Raw genomic sequence first — 22,545 nt, forward strand, 5'->3', positions numbered from 1 at the left:
TTCCAACTCCTCTGCCATAGGCAAGGACTCCTTCCCTAGACTACCTTGCTTGGATCCCCATCCAGCCTGGCTTTGAACACTTTGCTGTGCTGSTGGTCAGTTTCAAATCCTTTCGAGTCCCTATTGGGGCAGTGCWTTTATAATCTGCCCATCAGGGGCCTGACTACAAAGCAGAAAATCTGSTACAAACTACAGAGCAGAAAATCCCCAGAAGTTAATATTTGAAAACACCGGTTGCTAAATTCTTCTTTGTTTCTTTGTATTTCCTGTTAGGATTCAGATGGAGTCCAACAGAAGGAGTCAACTGTTTCACCAGCACATGCATGTGTTCGTCCTTCAAGAGTGGTGTCATCCACCTCCGAGGAGGAAGAAGCATTTACTGAGAAATTTCTAAAAATTAATTGCAAGTACATCACTAATGGCAAGGTACTGAAACATTCAAGTTTTACTGTTTCTTTATAGGATGTAATAATAATGCATGTTTAAAGTATAAACACAGTAGACTTCAGTCAGGGATGAGTAGATGAATCAACTTATGTGCACGTATGTCTGTGTAAAGGTACTAATTTTTTTACTCCCTGTTCCCTTTGGATTCTCCAGACCAGTTGTTTCAGGACATGGTGCAAGCAGTTGATACATGACAAAGTTCCCTGATGCCACACTGTTGCATAATTCTTGTATATTGAGGGCATGAGGTCTGTTTGTTCCTTATGTTAGTACTTCTCATAAGTARCTTTCTTTACTTACAGTGGAGAAAAAACATGCTTGAACTATAAGGAAATACATAGTTATGTAGTTTTGCRCTTTTTTTTTTTTTAAGCAGGGCAAGCAAAATAAAGCTCTGAATCTGTAAACAAGTTTTGTATTGTTCTCTGTTTGGTATGGCATGGTAGAAACTTTGATTTTGTATTTTTTTCTTTGAAGCAGTTATAGTTCTCGCAATAGCATCATTACACAAAATGCCTCCAAGTTAGTGGCACTTAATTAACCTCTGTTCAGCTCCTAAGTGCAGAAGTCTTGCACAAACTTTTAGGGACTGAGGTAATGTTGAAACACTTTACCTCAGAACACTTTAGAAAAAATCAAAATGTCTTGCTGCCCTGCTTCACAGAAAAACTACTATTAGATATTTTATCTGTGAAAAATAATGCCTTCACTCAARATGAATGAATGCAATTCATTCAAGATTCAAAGTACTTGTACTTTCTCCTTTCCCAGAAGTTTGGGTATGTATACAGAAATACAGCTGTGTTTCAGCAATGGGTTTGCAGATAAGACACTAATGATAAACAGATACATAGGGATCTCCTAAAACTGATTTTTTTTTTTTTCTGATGAGGAAAGGATTGCAAATCTATGTGTGTCTTGTCTTGAAGCCTATTGACAAAAGCTGTTTGTTAGAAGCTGGTGAGGCAAGTACTGGAACAGCTTTGTTGCTTTGTTTTAGCTTGCAATTAATTTTCTTCACTTCTTGCTTTCTGTCTATAGGTGACTTTTTAGGTTGATCCTAGGCAAATCATTACCAGTTTTAAGTGCTGGTATGTAGAGGAATTGAGACCTGTGAGCCTTTGTTAGAAATTGGATATGCTGGAAAAAAATTATGACACACTATTTATGTGTTGTCATTTGTCCTCCAAATATTRCAGGGAGTATTAACAGCATCTGTCTTTCACTTGCATCATTACAGCTGATTTTCTAAGAGCTTCAGGGAGAATACCATTTCTAAAAAGTTGCATAACCCATTGCAGTATCAGTCCATACTTGGGGAGGTGGGTGGGAGAAAAATGAATTCTGACTTGCTTGGATTTGAATACCAGATCTTGTAAATTTAGCATGTAATTTAGGCTTTGTGCCACATCTGGTAGGAATGTCCTCTTGAATGATGTCTTGCCTCTCCTTCAGACATTTTCTGATTATGCAGGATGATAATCTTCACAAGTTTTTCAGAGAAAGCTTAAAAGATTCATCCTCTGCTTTGTTCTCTGGGAATGACTTGAAGCTCATAGTTAACCATTATTTAGGCTTCAGCTATGAAGTCTGTCATTCTGCTGCTTGTAAATTGAAATCTAGTGAAAACCTATTTTTTGGTGTGTCTGTGCAAAAGGGCTTTCATTAGGGTAAGACTGTCTCATTTCTCACTTTCTAAGGCTGCTTATTCTGTTTGTGACTGGAGTTGGATTTAGTCACACTTGTGACTTCCTGGACAAGCACAGAGGAATTCTSTGAGGAGCAGTGACTGGAACCTGGAAAGCTTGCTCTGTTTGTTGCACTTGCTCACTGTGAAGTGGTTATGGTTACTGACAGAGGCAGGATGTTGAGCACAGTAAGAGACAGGGTCATGTGAATATGTCACAATCTGTACAGGCCAATAAATCAGTGTAACCAGTGTGCTGCAGTCACACCTTGACTCACTGTTTTACTATGTAGGTGTGCCATCTTACAGCTTCACTTGGCTTCTGCTGTAGAAAAGTGTGTTGCACTGGTTTTTTTTTTTTTTTTTTTCATTCTTTGCACTGTTCCTTGAGGCAAAAAAAGGGTGTTTTAAAAAGTCTGCTTGATTATAACTGAAACTAATAAAAATGTTTGAAATTCTTTGGGTTTTTTTTTTTCTTTTTAACTTACTTGAATCCTGAGGCTTGAAAAAGCCCAAAACACCAACCTGGAAATAAGAGCATAGGCAGCACATATTTGTTGTYCATTAAGCAGAAAGGGACACACTGACAGGGTTCAAAACTTCTACAAGAAACTAAAAGAAATACTATTTTCATGATAAAAGCTTCATAAATCATAAATTAGTTTTTATTCAACCTTGTGTGTTCAAGAATGTAATGGAATTATTTAAGAACTTACCTTTGAARACATCTTGTCAGGAGTCCTTAGTAAACACTTCTGAGAAGGTTTCTAAACTGCTTAATGTGTGGGCTCACCAGTGTGATAGTTTGGTTCTAAACCTCCCTTTATAATGATTGTTCAGATTTCCATCTCAGGTATTCTATGGGAGTTAGAGCTTCCAGTTCCTGAGGTCTAAGTATTTTTAACAGTAAGATGACAAAACTGATTCAGCAAGTAGATTAAACTGCATGTGCTGTTTAGTCTACTTTCAATGTGTATGTTTGTATGTGCCTGGATAGTATTTGCTGGTCTAACTTTAGGACTCAAGGGATCTATTTTTTGAATAACCTAGTGTTTGCAWGGTTTTCAGTAATAGTGGTGTAGGATTTCTCTTTGAGGATCAAAAAACTCAGCTTCACCTGAATAGAATTTTACTCCATGTCTTTAAAATCTATTACATACAGGAAATTTGACTTCTRCAAGTGGTATTTTGGGGAGTTTTGTTCCAGAACCAGAACTTCCTCTAACAGTATCATGTTGAACCACTTAGTAGCTATATGCAGAGTCTAATTTGTATCTCATTTCCATATACAGTATTTTTTTTCTCTCAAGAACTACATAGTAAGTGTGGTTCAAGAGAAACAATTCACTGGTTATTTGGTGGATGAKATCCTAAAACACTGTTTCCCAAGGCTCTCTGTAAATGGTTGAGCTGTTTATAGATGATAATTTTTGTAAAATTATTTTTTTCCAAGGATTAGAAAATTAGGAGATTAGAGCAAACATCAGTATACTGGAGTCACTTAACAGTTACTAGTGTGCATGACACTGTCCAGTGTTTTTATCTGAGCTTGTGCTCTGATTTGCACATCTCTCTCTAACATTATCAGTACAAATAATTTTTGTAGCTATTTTGAAAAATTAAATGTGTATAAAATAAAGTTAAAGAACTGTTTCTAAAATGTTAAGTGAGTGTTTGGTTAGTACTTAAGGGATCTGGGCTGAAGACACAATATGATAGCATGYGACCACAAAGGAGGCTCTGGGCTCATCTTCTTGATATGGATAGACAAGGGCATCGAAAGGGCTTTATATTTTGTAAGTAAGCCCCCATGATAGTCTCCACTTTGAAGAATATATTGACACTAATAATATTTTCAGCAGCTCAGCCAGCCCAGAGAGGAAGCTTTGTAACTTTCTCCCTGCTCCAGAAGCAAGGAACCCATGTGATTATATACAGGGAGCAGACTAGGCTCTCAGTCATGTTTGGTGCTTGTAAGATAGCAGGAGAGAATAGCTTGTTGAAAGTAAGTTACCAAGAACAGCATTGCAGAATCATTTAGGTTGGAAAACACCTCTAAGTTTGAGTCCAACCTTTCCCTAATCACCACATTGTCAACTAGACTGTGGCACTAGGGATGGTGATTCCACCACCTCCTGAGAGCAGCTCATCCCAATGCTTAACAATCCYTTCTGTGAAGAAATTCCTCCTGATGCCCACCCTGAACCTCCTCTGGCACACCTTGAGKCCATTTCCTCTTGTCCTGTCACTGAYTKCCTGGGAGAAGAGCCCAACCCCACCTGGCTACAGCCTCTTCTCAGGTAGTTGTAGAGAGMAATCCTTTTCTGTACCTTGAAAGTCTATTTCCACAATACAGTGCTGGGAAAGAAATGACAGTGAYAATCTTGTTTCAGTACCATAAACACCTCAAAATTATGTAAATGTGTTCTGCTGACTTCAAAGTCTTCAGCATATGTGTTGCACTCTAAAAGATATATATAAAATCTGACTAAGCACTGAACAACTAAGAGACTCAAGTACAGATTCCTGAGCTGCTTTTGAGACCTATTTTCATTTTTCCATACTAGAGATAGCATTGGTCATTGTTATAGACTTAATTACTAYTTTTGTTTTGGTTTGGRTTTTTTATAACTTGTGCTTTCCTTTTCACTACTTGGTATCTTTGTTTTCCTATGGTGGAGGTCATCAGCCATCACCTGGGAACAAATCTGTCGAGTTGGGAAGAACTGTAACTGTGTTTTGTGCTAATGTCKTCTTGAAATGAAACTGAAAACAATCTCCTCCAATACACACTGTTTATAATACTGTTTATCAGTAAGATGCATAATTATTTATTTATTGAACAGCATGTGATGTGATCCTTTTCTGCTTCTTGCACTAAAGTTTTGACTGTCCAGATTTGTAAAGTCTTCAGGAATGATCTGTAACTGAAGTATTCTTGTCGTTTTACTTAAAGCCAGAATTTTTCCAGTTCATAGTTTTAGCTCGAACTCTACTATTCCAACAGTTAAATGAATTTCTGTAGCAGGAAATTCCTGTTTGTTTGCATTTGGTTCTTWGTTTTATTTTGTTTAAAAAAAGTTCATCATACTGTATGCCAATTTTGTTTTTACACCTGTATTATATACGAACTCTACAATTCATAGTGTGAATATTAACCTCAAAATTTTTCATAGCTGAAGTTTAAGCTCTACTTATATTCAGGTACTGCAGCAGTGTCATTGTGATGGAACTTTTGATGGTTTCAATCTCTAAAAATTTTGAGTATTTTTCTTCCAGTTTTATTCTGTAAATGTCCAATCAGTCAACATGTCCATAAAGTAACATAACAGGTTACTTAAATATAAATTAAAAGTTGCCTTATTTAAAAAGRATAAATAGAAAACACCTTTTTCCTGCCAAATCAGTGAAGAATAAGATGGAATTTGAAAGAGAAAAATTACCACTTCTTTTCCCTCTCATTTTAGGGTACGGTCAATGGTGTGCTGCTAGTGACGCCAAATAATATAATGTTTGATCCTCATAAAATGGATCCTCTGGTCCAAGAGAATGGCTGTGAAGAATATGGCATCATGTGTCCAATGGAAGAAGTGATGGCAGCTGCTCTGTATAAGGAAATTGTGGACAGCAAAATYAAGGATTCATTAAGCATGTAAGATAGAACAGTACTCATAAAGCTTTGGGTGAATCTGAACTGTAGCCATATTGTTGACCATACAAAACTAACAAACKAKTATTTTCCTTCTTTTTCCTGTTAGRAAAGGACATCAAAGATTGRCTTGGAAAGATCCTGTRGTTGCTTTACCTTCAGTTCTCATATCCTATATATGATACATACAAAATTTCCTCCAGTAGTCTCTTATAAAGATCATTGTATAGCAAGACATACCACACTATTTCCTCTGCCCCTTCCCCACTATGGAAACAGTAATAGATGTCTTTGGTATTTCAGTAATTTAAAACCTGGTGCACAGAATAAAAAAGTGTAGCTTTGACAGTCTTAGGTGTCAWTTTTTATTGTTTAGCATTTTTCACTTGCTTCTCAAATTTGTTGCACTGACAAATGATTTCKACTCTTTTCTAAGATTTGTATATATTTTCATGGGACTAGGAGTATATTTTTTCCCTTTTTGGCCAGGGGAAGGACTGCATATTCACCTTTAGGTATAGCCTTTTTTTTGGAGTAAACAGTAAATTTGAATGGTGAGCTCTTATCACTGGGGTTTAKTGCAACAGGCATTTAAAATCAGCTTTAAAGAGCATTATGAAAAGTCTTTGTTCTCTGTTGCCTAGTCTTCATACTRTCATCAGAAAAAGATAAAGTCTCTCTTGGAAACCAAAAGGGATTAAAAAAACAAATCATGCCACCTTTACCTATCAGAGCCCATAAAGCACAAACATTTGCAGACTRCCTTGACTGTCTAGCTGCAGGGAAGTGGGCTTCTTTAACCAAGAGAGTGTAAAGCTGTTTGCTTGATATGTAACTTAATACCCTACTTAAATGGTTGCATTTTTTAAGATACTCAACTCTGAAAAATACCCTCTTACAGTTCATACAGGTAGTACCCTGGAACATCTTTCTTGATAATCCTAAATATCTGGACACTCAAAAGTATTAACTTGCCTCCTACTGCTTTTAAGCTCAGTTTTTGGCATAAACTTAGGAGTGAATTGTTTTGCAGCCTGATGTCTTGTGTCTGTTGAAAGAGCAACTGAAGTACATATTGCCACAGTGGTACTTTTGAGGCTGTTGATGTAGAATGATGCCATCAGTATAATTGYTTTCTGGAAGTTTGTTTTCCAGATTGAGTTTTWAAAAGTTGCTTGCAATTCCTACTTCTAATTCCTTCTATCGATTGATGACTCTTTTTAACTTACTTGCTTCAKTCATAATAATGCAGTTGCAAAACAAGTATTTTTCTATAGTGTTAAATTTGTTAATGACTTAATAATGACTCACAGATTTAGCTTCCATACCCTATTGATTTTTGTGCTCCTGTAGCACATACRTTTTCTGTTTTGCTTATAAAATGAATGCATATGGAATGAAAATATCTGCTAATAAAAGGTCATGATATGCATTCAGAGGCCTRTATCTCCAATTTGAGTTACCTTCCTTGTCAGCTTTATAAAGYAGTAGATGGAACTCTAAGAGAACATTTTCTTCAGTCCCTGCACTTTTGAGCCTTATCCAAATATGAGGTATATTTGCAAATTTGGGAGAAGATAAAAATCAAATTTTCAAAGTTTGTAAACAGAAGTCCTKACAGCTGCAGCTAGATCTGACAAGTCCTGTCTGTCTTGAGTTGAGACTCATGTTTTCTCACTGCTTTTTCTTTTCCTTAGTATTCCACTGTTATTTACCCTTCTTCCCCTCTCCCAATTTTGCYAGCCATCAAACTGGCTTGAACTTGGCAAAGCAATCTTATTTCTCATATTCAGACTGTTCTTATGGAAGATGGTCATAAACCTGATGGATTTTTTTGGTTCTTAAAACTACAAAATTTCTTGTTGTATAGTTTCTGTATAGAAGACACTATGTATGCTGAAATTAGACAAAAAATCTGTATATGGTCAGGCATTTTATTACAGATTTCATGAACCTTACATTGTGCTTGTATAAGAGYATCTATTGCGAGCATAATCCTGAAAAATTAAGGAAATGGCTTAGTCTAATAGGTAATAAATTCTAAAGCCTAATCCACATGCCATGTAAGCAAAATTACTCCATCAGCAAAAGCACAATATGAGTTTCATGTTTTGTTTARATAAGAGGGTGCAATGCACTTTGCAAACCTGAATTTTCACAGCATCTCAGTAATATGGTGCAACTGAAGACAAAGTTTTGTGGGACTGTGGAATGAATTTATTGTCCTTCAAAACAGAGATTAATGTACAAGCTTCTTAAAAGCATTTAGTACTMGGTAACAGGAAAGTTGAGGTGCTTCTGATAGCAAGGACATTGACACTAAGAACTCTAGACAAGAGTATGTTTAAATATTAGAATTTTTGGTGAAGCTTGTGTGTACTGGCCAGGGTTTTTTTGACAACAGGGAAAAAATTGAGTTGTGTCAGTCTAGTTGAGCATGTTTGTAGTACCTTTCTAGTCCTCTGCTTTTAAAACTCATAGAATTTCTAGTTAGCTTATTTTGAAAGGCAAGTTTATTTCCTCTGGGGAAAATAATTTTTTATGCTTGCTTCTTTCTTGTACTGTTCATCAGCATTTTCTGTTGCTTCAWGTAGTTTGGGATTTATTTTGTCCAACAGTGGCAAGCAGTGAGTATCCTCAAAGTTAGGTACTTCCTGAAGACACTAAGCATTGTTTCAGGTATTTTCTATGAGCAGAATAGTGAAATCTACATTGGTGGTTCCTGCTATTCTGCACTGACTGCCTTTGATAACGGAAGTTAGATGATTTCTGCCATTCCCTTCTTCCCTGTGAGCAAGGTGACAGCTTCCTCATACGGTAGGGCATGTGTCTGTAAAATTAAACTGGCCTCTTGGGGAGATAAAACTTAAGACTGTAGATGATTTTTACCTTTACAGATTATGGTTGTGTGTGCTTTTTTGTACCTATTATAACAACTTTCTTATTTACTCAACAGAGATGTAGAACAGCTGTCAGTAAGGGAACTTGGCCATTCCAAGAAAGCTGCAAAGAGCAATGTAGATGACACGGATTCCAGGGTTCGGGACACAGGCAATGACAGTGCTAGTACTGCCCCGAGAAGCACAGAGGAGTCTCTTTCAGAAGATGTATTCACAGAGTCAGAACTCTCTCCAATACGTGAGGAACTTGTTTCCTCAGATGAGCTTCGACAAGATAAATCTTCTGGAGCATCATCAGAATCTGTCCAAACAATAAACCAGACCAGTGCTGAATGTTTAACAGTCATTTCAGACTCAAATGAACCTGCCAGTGACTTAAAGCCCAGTGCCGAAATGGGTGTAGGTGTTAAACAGTTTGGTACCCACTTAAGTTCAGAAAGTGCTAAAATGTCTCTAAAGGGGGGACAAGAACCTAGTGAAAATACTGCAGATGTGCTCCAGCAGTCTTTGCAAAGATCACAGGGTAGTGAGGAGCGCAGCAGAGAGACAGAACTGAGCAAGGACCAAGGTTCCTCACTAGGACAAAAAGCAGATGAGATGGAAGAAGAATGTTCAGGTTGTGAAGATACCACAGACTCTCAAAAGAAAGAGACACCTAGCAAAGGAAAAGTAGTGGGAGAGCAAAATCAAGACTCAGAGGCAGAAGTTGAAGAACTCCGCAAGCTCTGGAAGACCCACACTATGCAACAAACAAAACAGCAAAGAGCAAACATGCACCAGGATTCACAAAAAGAAATTAGTCAGAAAGCTGTATCTGCAGGAGATGGGCGATTAGAAGGTGAGTCAGTTGGTATTTATTGATACAGTGTTAAGTTTTGGATTTAGAATGTGTCACCCTCCAGTTTAATGGAATTTTTTGATTTTTTTCGTTGTGTATAACGTATCTCTCCATGTACTGGTTATATTGCTCATTGGCTTGAAGATATGCCAGAGCTGAAATTTACATGAACTACTGGAGAAAATATTACTTAGGAAGCTGAGAACGTGGATAACTAGTTTTTCCTCATTGAAATTACGGTCCTATTAAATCACAATATCTTTGTAGGAGAGATTTAAATAACTGTAAAATCAGATCCATGGTGCATTGGTCACTATACAGCTCACATTAAAAATGTTCTTTAGCAATCAGTTTGCTATCACTTAAATTTTGATTCCAGTGCATATGTATGTGAATGAATTTTAGGGAATTAATTTGATATTATTTATAGCATGTCTGCCTTGCGGTTAAGGTTTACARTGTGAGCAGCAAACTCTGGATTCTTAACCTTGCATTTGATCCTTTCAGAATTTTGTTTCACTTGTATCTTGTCATACATTCCTATTGACTATAACAAGGTTAAGCATCTAAAAAGCTTTTTTTTTCAGGACAAGTAAGATCTAGATGCTAAGAAGCCAGTGCTATCGATACAGGGAACAACTAGGTTTTATTTCTTGAGTACCTTTATTCTTCTGCAAATATCAGAGCCTGTGATTATGACTTGGAAGTTAGCCTAAAAGTCTGTTCAATTTTTATCATGCAGAAAAGTGCTGTGCCTTTAGATAACTTAAACATGCTTCTGTATGAATTTGTTTTCTAAAAAGTCACTTTCTGACGTCTTACCATCATCTTACAAATTGAGATAACTAAACTATTTGTTTTAATTGTGCAATATTTGAGGGACTAGAAGAGAATCTATTAGGGTGTGATAGGCATGAAAGGTAAATGAGACTTGAATTTGTAGGTCAAATTCTTTGTTAATTGTTAAAGTTGAAATTATATTGAAARGAGGTACCTTCTTTGGTTAAGGGAAGTTTGTCTCTACTTCAGAATCTGATATAATAGTTTTTGCTTGGTTTTTTGGCTGTTTTGTTTTTTTCTTCTGTTAARGAAGTAACAATTTTGAAATTTTGAAGCTGATTAACAGTTGCATCATTCTGTGATAAATTTGACTTTTTTTCCCTAAATATTAGAAGTAGTCCTCTGGCAAGTATGTCAGCTGGCAGTAGTTGCTAGTTGTGACTTCAAAAAAGTGCAGGTACTAAGTGTTCTTTAACACAATTGCTGCTTTTTTTACAAATGAGTATTTGCAACTTGTTGCATTAAATGCTTCATTTTTGGTTTTCTTTAAGATTGTATCATTGAATGACTGCAGGATTTTTGTGTGTTGTGATCTGTACATTTGCAGAGTAAATATATATATATATAACCAAAAAAGTGTCTGCATGCAGTTCTGCAGAAGAGTACTGGCCAGAAACCTTRTATGTATGTGGTGCTACTTCCTCACTCAAGGCTGATGGGGTAAAATACAAATTAAAAAATAAAAAAAGCACAAGTTCCTTTTTGGATATTTGTACCAATTGCTTCAGTCCAATTTCAGTAGAAATTATTGCATATTATTCTTGCCTGTTGCATTAGCAGAATGAAAAGAAACCAGTACATTATGAATTAATATTTCTCAACCTAGATAGATTTGGTGAAGCTTCTACAGGCATGATTAAACAGAACCAATGTAAAAGCATGGACCTACTGTATAACTCTAGAAAACTGTCAGACTGAATGTGACATCTATTAACATTAGGTCACTAAAAACACCAGATTATTTAAAATTTGAAATATAGTAAGCTCTTTCAAGTATCCTTTCTCAAAATCAAACTCTGAAGTAGTAATACTGTGAGTTTTGGGTCACAGTTTACCTACATAGTCTTTTTGTTTTACTAGTTTACCTACATAGTCTTTTTGTCTCTTTTATATAGCAGGAACTTACCTGAATTTTTTTCTCTTTTGTGGAACTTGTGGGAATTTAGGTTTTGGGAAGTATTGTTTTTTGGTCCTTGCAGAAGTCAGATATTTCTGAGTTTCAAATTAATGATTGGAATGTTTGTTCTGAATGTTGATCAGGCAATGCAATGCAAGTAGATAACTATGAGTAGACTAGAGTAAAAAGGTCTCACTTATATCCATTTTCAATTTTTTTCTTGTCCAAGCCTGTTATACTCTTCTGTTTTTACAGACACTTCTGTTAAACACTGGACTGAAATAAAGCTGGATCTGATTGATACTTTGGAAAAATTTTAGTGGTCTATAATTTTGTGTGTGTATACATAAGCTAAAATAGCATTAATGATAACATGTCTGCTGCTTAATTAGCTGAATATTGGCAGAGATTGAAAGGAAGAACAAGAAGCATGAAATGCACTAGCCATTGCTGAAATATTTTCTCAATAATTCTGTGTCAAATACATAACAAGATATTGGAGAACACACTTAAAAAAAGCATCTTTTTGAGACTTGGGGCAAGGGTAAATTGTTTTCATTCTACCTGCTAGCTTGAACCATAATCCCACTTCTCTGAGCTAAGAGAAGTCCTAAATTGCTGCCACTGAAGGACCAAAATCACAAATACCAAATCCTTTGAAGAGTACTTATCTAACACTGCTACTGAGTTCATTGCTGGTCCTGTGAAACAGACTTGTTTCTTTTTGTTTCTTTTCAATGTGACAATTTATATTTGAGTTTGCACATTAATGAAACACTTCCAAATAATGCATCTTATGACTAATTTACTGTACTTTATGCTGCAGGTATAAGTCGAAGGTATAAGTGTAAAATGTTGACTGAAAATTAAGAGGTGCACATTTAAATAATTAATAGAAAAAATATTCTTTTGTGGAACAGTGCTGTTCTAAACTTTATGGTGAAAATCTGACTGTGAAAACATTGTCTCGTGGTTTTACAGAGAAAGACAGTGATGTTTTCTGTGCTTAGTGCATCTGTGGTCTGCATAGACCTTGAAGGAGAGCATCAGCTGTAAAGMAAGATGTGTCCTAGGAAACTGAAACTTATCTGTATGTATATGTAATACCAGAGCTAGCATAAATCCTTCATTGTCATAAGTGATCATGATAACTCTTAAATTTATGCTTTCCTTTCTTGCTTTAARAAAGTCTCTTATGGCTGGAGGATTTGGGCAATTAATCTAGTAAGGAAACTCTTTCAACAAGGCTCTTCCTTTACCTTGTGCTGACTTGACAATTCAGACCTTGAGGGTAATAATATAATTCTGTTAGTTCAATTAAATATACTATTACAAGAAAAATCTTGTACTCCAATATCCAGTATACTTCATCCTGAGGTGGTGTTCAATACAGCTAACAAATTAAAATTCATCTTGATCCTCTATGAATAGGGCCAGAACCTTTTCTCTTGTAAATGACAAGTAACTAATGAACAGCTCTCATATGTATGAATCAAGCGAAAGTGCTTATTTCACACAGTATCCTTTTTCATGTATGTGGGATATGTGTTTAATAGTGGGAAGGTAGTGATTCAGTGTTGAAGGTATGCATCAAGAATACCTTCTGAATACTTTCAAGCACATGTGAAGTGCTCTAATAATGTGATCTGCAATTAAAAGCAGAAAGGAATGTTAGAATTTAGTATGTTGTACTCTGAAGTTAATTCTGCTGATGCAATTTACATAACAAAAAAGGCAGGTAATTATTACTACATCTCTTATTAGTTATTTATATAAATGTCCTATATACCTGTATTGCCTAGTACAGAATTAGGTAATGATTTTGTTAATCTCTTTGGTACATTGTGGACAGCTTACTTTGTCTTTATTAATAGGTTCTTCTGTTATGAAAGAAAAAAGACGACATCGAGCTCACAAGTTTCTGTGTCTCAGGGTTGGAAAACCCATGAGAAAAACATTCGTTTCTCAAGCAAGTGCAACAATGCAACAGTATGCACAAAGGGACAAAAAACATGAGTACTGGTTTGCTGTTCCACAAGAAAGGTAAGAAGGGGGTAAACTGTGAAAACCAACAATTGCCAGTAGGTGTTCGAGCCTTTTTTTCCTGCACCATTCAGAATTTTGCAGTGACTGTTTCTCTCTAAATAATCACAAAAAGGGGTCAGCATCTGAAGATATTGTTGATTGGTTTGTATTGTATTTGCTGTTGGAATACCTCATTATCTTACTGACATATTACTGATTTACTTGAGTTATTTGTMAGTTTGGCAAGTACTTTCTCATCATATTATTTAGGCTCTTGTTTGTAGCAAGTAAGTAACAAAAGAAAGATTTAAGTGGTGTCTTGTGGAGGAAATAAGTTCAATGACAAAATTTTTGTCATTGTCTGTGCTTCCCATTAGTTGGAAACTTTCTAAAAATCCTCTCAGTTCAGAAGAGCTGGCTGGAGTTCCTTTGTCTTTTCTTTGTATGTGGAGCAAAAAACCTTTTTGTGAAGCAACTTAAGCATGTCTACTGGAAAAATACCTAAATATGTTGAACTCATTCAGAGGCATGAGATGTTTATGCTCACTYGCTGGTACAGTCTTGTATTCTGAGATTATCTTTACTGTTAGGAAACGGTGACTTATTTTCTACCCGAAAGTGGCTTTTGGGGGTGTTACATCTTGTCAAAGCGGGGGAGGGAAGAACAAAAGAAACAAACTATCAGCTATCATCTTGTGTAAATACCTACCCACAATGATCAAGTCACTTTTCCATCTTTTCTTTTGAGCTGAATGGCATAGAATGTCCAGTGGGGGCACTGCAGTTGAGGACAGATATGGATCAATTGGAGRCAGTCCAGAGGAAAACAGCAAGACTATTTAATGCCTAGAAATTGTAACATATAAAGAAAATTAGAAGTAAGTGGGGTTCTTTAATCTAAAGGAGAAAAGGTTGATTACAGACAAAATATCATTTTATGCTGAAGTTGACTACAACAAAAAAGGCAGTAGTATTTTTTTAATGTCCACCATGAATGGAAATGTTTAATCGACTGATGGACTGAAGTATAATGCTTATCCAACAGGTAGAATTAAAYCTCTGCTAGTGCATCACTAACCTGCTTTTAAATATCACCCCTACTGCCTTTTAAGTGGCAGAGATGATGCAAACTTCTGAGTCATAGGTCTGTCACACTAATTCTGCTGTACTTAATCCTGTCTGCCCTAGTAGTTCTCTTGTGGTCAGCTCAAATCTGCTTGTTTTCTGTTAGTATCTTATTTAATTTGAAAACAGRTAAATGTTTCATATATGACAATGATGTCAAGATCCATTTATTAAAGCAATGACAGTCGCTTTGGTTCATTTTCTAATGTAGCAAGAACTTACCTTCATCATGAAGCAGAATTCATCACCTGTTTTGGAAATGGTTCATACTTTGCAGTCTKCACCTTGGAAATTATTTCATTTGTGATGGGTATCTCTCACTGCAGTATAGTATCAGTTCTATACTATGGGGCAGTATAGTATCAGTTCTTTATTTAATGTGTTTCTTGTGCTCTCTGTAAAGAAAATGTTAAGTCCTCATAGTGGATGTTTGTTTTCTTAATTTGGCGTTAACCTCACTGAATGTCTGCAATCTGTGTAGGTCAAAATACTTAGTGCCAATCCAGTTGTCWTTGTCACTGATTAGTAAGAGAGAGAAGTATCTGACAAACCTGCATTATTTCAGTATTCTTAATCTCGAATGAGCCAGTCCAGGAAGGAGTGTCTTAGAGTTTCCTTAAACATCAAGTTTCATGTACTTTTTTAAACTACTGTAATTATAGATAAGTCAAAGTTCTTGAAAAGTTAAAATCGTGCTTTAAAAAATTTCATACKTGTATGACAACTTAAAATTGATAACTCATTCACTGCATGAGAGTATGCAGCTTCTCATTTGGATTTCTGTGATAGAATTTATCTAACCTTATGCATCCAAAATGTTAAATGTTTTCTTCTTTCCTGCTGTTTTTTTTTTGTTTCCTCACTGTTATCCAGGAATCTTAATCTTAACAAGAGTGACTTTAACTGACCCTGTTCGGAGGCCATTGCTACATACTTGTGTGCAGCATCTTTTTARGCAGAGGCACATGAAAAATAGGCTGTTGAGAGATGTTGCAGCTCTGTCTCTTGCTGTTCTTCCAGTGTTCAGTTTTTCAAGGATTTATTAAGGAAGGGGAAAAAGATTCAAGTATTATTCTTCATACTAATACARTTTGCAGATGTAGCAAATATCTCTGAAGAAAGACATAAGGAATATTCAAACTCTTGTAACCAGGGCCCTAAAGCTGTAGCTCTGAATCTCTTTTACTTGATGAAGTGGATTAATTGCAAGTCCTTTTCCTTAATGTTCTGTCTTTGCACCTGCAGCAAATACAGGGTAGACTGACATCTGTTAGGATTGCAAATAACTTTCTTCTGTGAATTTGGATGATTTTGCTCTTCTGAACTGGAGAACAATACCATTTGTAGCATATAACTTAAAAGGAGGTAACTTTGAATCTTGCTGCTTATTGCAGTTAGGATAGTCTGGTTTTATGATTTATATCTATTATGTACATGCTTTCAGCTGCATTCCCTCACAATAGTACTTCTCACAATTTGTATGATTTYGATTTTCTTGGAAGTGTTCAGCTCTTCTTCAAGAGTGGAATAAACAGACATGCAGACACTTTTAAATCCAATTTTGTTTGTTTTTCTGTAACTCTTTCTAAATAAAATAAAAAAGTCTTAGGTTTTKTTTTCTTTTTTTTGGRAGTTAATTTCTATTTTAAACAGAGGCGTCCAATGGGATGGAAGTGGTTGTAAGACCATACAGACATGTGTAAGAAATCACAGCTAATCCATTGTCAACTTGTTTCCTGCTTTTTTCCTCCAGTCAGCTTCATATATTTAAATTTTTTTTTAAAACCCCAAAACTAGCTTGTTTTTTGTCAAGTGCCTCTAATACCTAGTCAAATACAAAATAGTGTTTTTATTTTAACTTTAATTACTTATTGTTATTATAACATAACCTAAAATATCAAACTTACCTTATTTTTCTTTTCTGTATCATATCTTGACTTCTCTAGGACAGATCACTTGTATGTCTTCTTTATCCAGTGGAGTCCAGAAATATACGCAGAAGATACTGGGGAGTCTCTTCGGGAACCTGGATTTATAGTGGTAAAAAAGAAGGAAGAGCCTGAAACTAGTGAAGAATCTAGTACTGAAGATGCTGCTAAAGAATGGGAGGTGAGGAAGAACAGTGTCAAAGATTTTTTTTTTAATGCATTCACAAGAATATATTAAAATACTGTTAAATACTTTCCAAGAGAAAAAACAAAGCACTTTATTAGTCTGATAACCATGATCATGGCTGTTCAATTTATGCCATCCTAATSCTTTGCTCTAACATCAAGTCAGGGGAACATTTCACAATTGCAAGTCATTTCTATATGGAGCAAATTGTAACTTAAAATTTCTAAGTAAAGTAATGCGAGTACAGCAAAAGTTGGAATTTTGATGAAGCATATTTAATTTTCAGTCTAGTAAACTGACAGTTTTCTGATATTTATTATTCTGGTATCTACARTGCTCTGTATATATTGGTAAGACTCAAAAAAAATGGATGGGACAAAAAAAGAGGAGAGAACAGCTATTAATGACATGTCTTTTCAGTAATTCAGTAATTAATTTTTCAGTTATAACTTCCTCATGCATTAAAATGCKAATGAGTGAATTTTAGAAATACATAGTTTAACTGATGCTCTCTCTTCATTTGTTCTTTCAATAATAAGCACATTCCTCTCATGTGAATCTGTGTCCACTGTGTTTCTATGGACACATCTTTACATGTCTACATGGTTTTGTTTTGTAGTGTACATGCARTTAAAGCACTTCTAGTCTTGTACATTCAAGTGTTGGTCAAAAGTTTGATGATTCTTGTCATATATATTGTAGAAGTATTCCATCAGCACTGTTTAATCTGAGTCTTGGGGCAGCAATTGCAATCTCTGACTGTAAGATTTCTTTCGTTTTTCTTCCCCTTACTCCCATACCTGCTACAGAACATGTTGAAATTAAGGCGGTCTATATTGTGTTTTATGTAGAGAGTAAAAGAAGGTTGAAGGAACTGCAATAGTCTAACTACAGGTAGTCGTTTTTTACTTAGCTCCAAAACTTAAAGCCATAGAACTCTGAATTCAKAGTTCAAACTTAGCTAGTGGAAGTATTAGCCTATGGTTGAAAAACACTCCCTGCAGCTCAGTGATTTTGCATGAAGCATTTTTTTGCTTTGAGACATTGAAATTAGTATCATAAAAACATGTCTTTTGARCCTTCATATTTTCAGCATATGTATTGCTTGGGTGTTTTTAGCAGCAGTGTATTTTGGTGTTGACTCTTGCTCAAAGCCTTTATAAATATTTGGTGTTTTAAAACTTGGCCTTTTGGAGTGTGGAGGTCAGTGGAAAGTGATCCGKGGTATGGTTTAAAGCACAGTGTATTTTTCTTTTAGCGAGCTCTTCAGTAACTGAGCACCTTGATATCATTACAGAATAATTTCCACAGAATATAGTGAAATTGTTTCTTCATGATTAAATGTTGTAAATTTTAGAAGCYATTTCTGAAGATAGTTGAGGCAATATATTTTTTGTTAGTATTAAAATTAAGTTATTAACCACAGAATGAGGCCACTTCTCAAGCTTGTATTTAGRTCTTCTGTGGAAACAGTTGTAGGAAATGTTTCAAAAATATTTCTATTTGCAATTTGTAATTTGTTTGTTATGTGAAAACTGTCAAGCTTGGTTCTCTTCTTATGAWATAATAATTTTATGGATTTAGTAGTGTGATTAGTGAGAACTTTATTAAAAATGCTTAGCTTACTTCTTGTATTTGCATATGTGGTCTTTTGTGCATTTTAATTTGATTAATATGATTTCCTATGACTGATTTTTAGCACAAATCAGAAAGCTATTAAAATCTAACTTTTTAGTCAGAAAGAACTTCAGTAGTTTAGTTTGACAGTACCGGGTGGTTTGACCTGTCATTACATAAAACTGCATTTAGAGGCTTTTAACACGTATGCTGGAAAATGAGTAAATGCAGGGAATTGTAGCTGCTGTTGTCATACTCATTATTTCCACTGAATTTCAGTCATTATTTTCAATCAATATACTTCCTTCCTTCGATGCAACAAGCTTTTCCTCTGTCAGGTTTTGCTCCAGGTGCAATCTAAAATAGCAGGTGAACAGCATAATTGAAGCCTTTTTGTGGGTATTTGGCTGAAAAACAGGCTGCATTTTTCAGATCACAAGGATGGGAGAACTCAGGGTGGAAAGGAAGTGGAAATGCACCACTAAGTACTGTTGATCTACCAAAGGATGAAGGTAGTGGAGTACCTTCCTTTTCCAAAAAGTGTTCTCCCTACTGTTGTTGTACAGTATCTTAAAACTAGAAAAAAAGGGAAGAGGATTAAAGGGTAACCCAGGAATGGTGCGCTGAAACTGCTTTTGTTTCTTTGCTAGTTCTGCTAATACATTCAGTTGCAGCTTTTTATCAATAGACTTCGAGAAACCCTATGCTTCTGTAGTGGAAAAAAAGATATGGCAAGAAGTAATAAGCAAAGGCAAAGATCAGTAAAATGATACAGGTACTAGGTRTTAGTTTATTATCAATGAACAGGACTGAACTCTTACTCTGARCTTCAGTTTTTATCTGGTTATACTTCCTGCTACATTGATCAAATACTGCATTGTACATAGAGTCAGAAAAAACATTCAATGAATCCTTTAACTTTCTCTTTTTTCATATTATATGTTGCACACTTGATAGATAGCTCACGTAGTAGAAATAACTATGAATCTACTACTGTCTAACATTGCAGTCAGTAAAGATGACTACTCTAGAGYTACTTAGAGTTTGAAACAATCTCCCTGACGCGCCTTGTAGCAGCTGTTGCTGATGTTATTGCTCAGTATTGGTCTTCCTGAGAGCCTGTGTCATTGGCAAAGCTTTCTGAAAAAGATACTTTTTAACTGCAGTGAGTCCATGCTAAAGACTTCTCTGATGTCCACTAGACATGAATACACAATAACTTTCTTTCATAATTCTATCTAAGATGAAACTGTGATGTTGAGTTCTCAGTTATGGTATATCCATCCATTTTTCTCAAATACCTGTTTTATCTTGTACTTCAGTGAATGGGCTTACACCAAGGAAGAGGGTGTTTTTAGTTGTGCGGGGTTGTTGTGGTTTTGGGGTTTTTTTGTTTTTGTTTTGGCTGTGTTTTGGAGTTTTGTTACTGGGCTTTTTTGCCATCTRTACTGAGCTATAGGCATATAAAGGTATAGTTATCATGTTATTCTTTTTTTACTTGATGTGTCTTAAGTTCAAGTGCTAATGACTTTCTGTGTCTGTTAGCACAAATGATGAATACTGTTATGTGTTAAACAAACACTTTGTCCAAAGCATATTCTGTACTTGCATCTGAACATGGCAAGACTTGACAGCAAGATGACTCCTGTTGTGCAGTGTCTCAGAAATAACTTCCATTGCTACTTTATGGTCTCRTCTTGTTTCTTTTTAGGTTCAAGTTGTATATGTAGTAGTTTGCTGTTTAAACCTGAAATCTGTTAAGGAGACACTTGAATAGCTCTGCATTAGAGTAGTTCTTGTTTAAAGCATTGATTCTTACTTTCCTCTTCCCCCTCTCATTTGGTCTCATTGCCATTATTCAAGATTGAGTCATATTTTAGGTCTRTGCAAGTCTAAATACTCATTCAAAAGATATTTGAAAACAGGAAATTTCTTCTCTTAGGACCTGTGAATTGGTCTTAAAGTAGTTGGTCTTAAAGTCTGTTTCATTTTTTTCATTAGCTTGTTCATTGTGGAGGAGATATAGAGAATTAGTTTGATTGAAAGCTGTCTCGAAGTAATTTCCAAAATGAGACATGAGTTGCTAGATACTTGCAAGTATTTTTTCCTAGACCTGGTGGGTCATATTCTGGACTTTAATTTCATAGTAATTACCTTTGGTTTTGCATATTGAATGTTTATAGAAAACATAGACACAATGCTGCTTGGAAAGCAGTGCACTGTAGTAACTCATCTAACTGAATTTCAGTTAAAACTTTAGATGTGGTTTGAAAATGTTTACTACATCAAACCATTAGTTGCAATTGAAGTTCTGTCATTGTGGAATGGTTTTTGACTTGGATACTCATCATTTCAACATTAACAAAGCTGTACTTTCTAGAGTGTCTCAGATTTCTATTTCTGTGTATTTGTAGAAACATGGAGGTCACAGTGATTGTCTCCTGGTTAGATAAGCACCTGTGTCCAGTATCCCAATCTTGAAACCTTTTTCAGATGTTCTTTATTKGATGTGGACTGTAACCTGCAGCATTTCTATGTTATAGGAGGTATTGTAGTTTTAGAATGCACTGCTGTCTTAAGGTTTTGTATCCTTACTCATGTCTTTTCTATAAATTTACTTTGATTCCTTACTGTATATTTCAGTGCTTGGATGCTGGTGCAACATCTGCTTGTTGTGTCTTACATTTTAAAATGTGGTATAAACATAATGCTGTATGACAAGCTGGATAATAGTGGATCAGCAGAGAGAAGAGGAAGCCTGGAACTTGCAGTTTTCTTGAATGAAACAGTGCACAGAATGTGTAAAGATGCACCATGCTAACAGTCTTCAGAATATTTTTCCAATATGTTCCTTGAAAAGTTGTCTCTTTGTGATAATGAATTGGATATACAAGCTAGATGGTTATTTGGGTTTTACATTGTGTACTGCCAGTTGAGAAATTGGATGTGTCACTATGCATGTGTTGCTATGCACTACCACAGAACGTTTAATAGGCTTTGTGCTTGTACTGTAGGACGAGGCTCTTCAATTCCAGCAGTCACATGCTATAGTAGAAATGTACCTGTTAATTTGTTGTGGTTGAAGAGAGGGTCTCTGGTGCCCATTTATATAATCCAGTGTTCTTTGCAGAGACTGGTAGCTTGCATTCTTGCTTTTGCARTTAACTTGAGTGATATTGTACTGTCTCTCAACTTCATGCATTAGGTATTTCTTGTTTTTCTCTATTTATTATCACTACTTAATCTATTTGGAATCTATTTATAACTTGTAGGTGAAAATTCAGAGTTTTTGATGACTTGGAGCTATCCTGTTGCTGGAGTAATTAATGTGCATTTGTAATTGATGGTTATTTCATATATCTAATAGAGCRATCTGGGACAGTCCCTCTGCTAAGAGTTAAAGCAGAGCCATTCAACTAAAAAGCTTGTGCTTTTGAGATCTTTAATGGCTTTCAGCATACCTTTGAAAATCCTCAGGAAAACTCTGTAATGGAAAAATGCTTCTTTTTTTCCCCCCCTCTTCCTTTTCCTTAAGCTGTTGACAGGAAACAAAGGATGACTTCTCAAATTAGACTTCCTTTCTTATGGAAACTTTCTCAGTCAACTAAGAAGCCRTGCCAGTCTGTGTTGTGTTGTTACCACAGGAGATAGCTTTTTGTAATGTTTTAGTGTTTCTTGTACCTGTAAAGGGAAAAGGGAGCAGACCTCACTTAGCATCACCTACAACAATTTGTGCAAAGKCCTTGTTGTTCTAGAAGACGGAGTAGTAATTTTGTATAGATGCCAGTACCTGATTTTTAATATTTTATTTCAACTGTGTTCTAACTTCATTACTCCTGAACTTGACACTTAACTTCYTAGTCATCTGAAAGGCCTTTTGCACCAAACAGAACTTTGCTTGTTTGTTTTTAGTAAGATTCAGGTGACTCTTATATGCCCTTGCATCAAAAATATGAAGCTGCTTTTCTTTCAAGTATTGGGGTTCCTTCCAAAGGTGGTGATTTATGTGGTCTTAGCATCTAAGTTAAGTGTCTTTCTAGTTAAATCTTTGTCAACTTATATGCTAATATACAAAGAGTRAGCGTAAGGGATGTATGTTTCTTATCAGACCTGTAAAATGCTATTCTAAATTTTGAAGTACTATAAGATTATGATAAAGTTTTTAACTCTGGAGTTSTTTTCTGT

The 22,545-nt window shown here is 35.5% G+C and overlaps 1 protein-coding gene across 5 annotated transcripts in view; it reads left to right on the forward strand.

The window, feature by feature from the left end:
• Positions 1–22,545, forward strand: part of OXR1 (oxidation resistance 1) — a 214,938-nt gene that overhangs the window by 166,078 nt on the left and 26,315 nt on the right. For all 5 annotated transcript variants that reach the window (XM_057375782.1, XM_057375780.1, XM_057375783.1 and 2 more), the window contains 5 exons: positions 274–426; positions 5,602–5,786; positions 8,740–9,521; positions 13,353–13,521; positions 16,575–16,737. In XM_057375782.1, the coding sequence (XP_057231765.1) occupies positions 274–426; positions 5,602–5,786; positions 8,740–9,521; positions 13,353–13,521; positions 16,575–16,737 (1,452 nt within the window). The remainder of the gene's footprint in view (positions 1–273; positions 427–5,601; positions 5,787–8,739; positions 9,522–13,352; positions 13,522–16,574; positions 16,738–22,545) is intronic.

The sequence above is a fragment of the Malurus melanocephalus genome, unplaced genomic scaffold (genome assembly GCF_030028575.1).
Source record: "Malurus melanocephalus ecotype Western Australia unplaced genomic scaffold, MMel_1.1 scaffold_258, whole genome shotgun sequence".
Lineage (NCBI taxonomy): Eukaryota > Metazoa > Chordata > Aves > Passeriformes > Maluridae > Malurus > Malurus melanocephalus.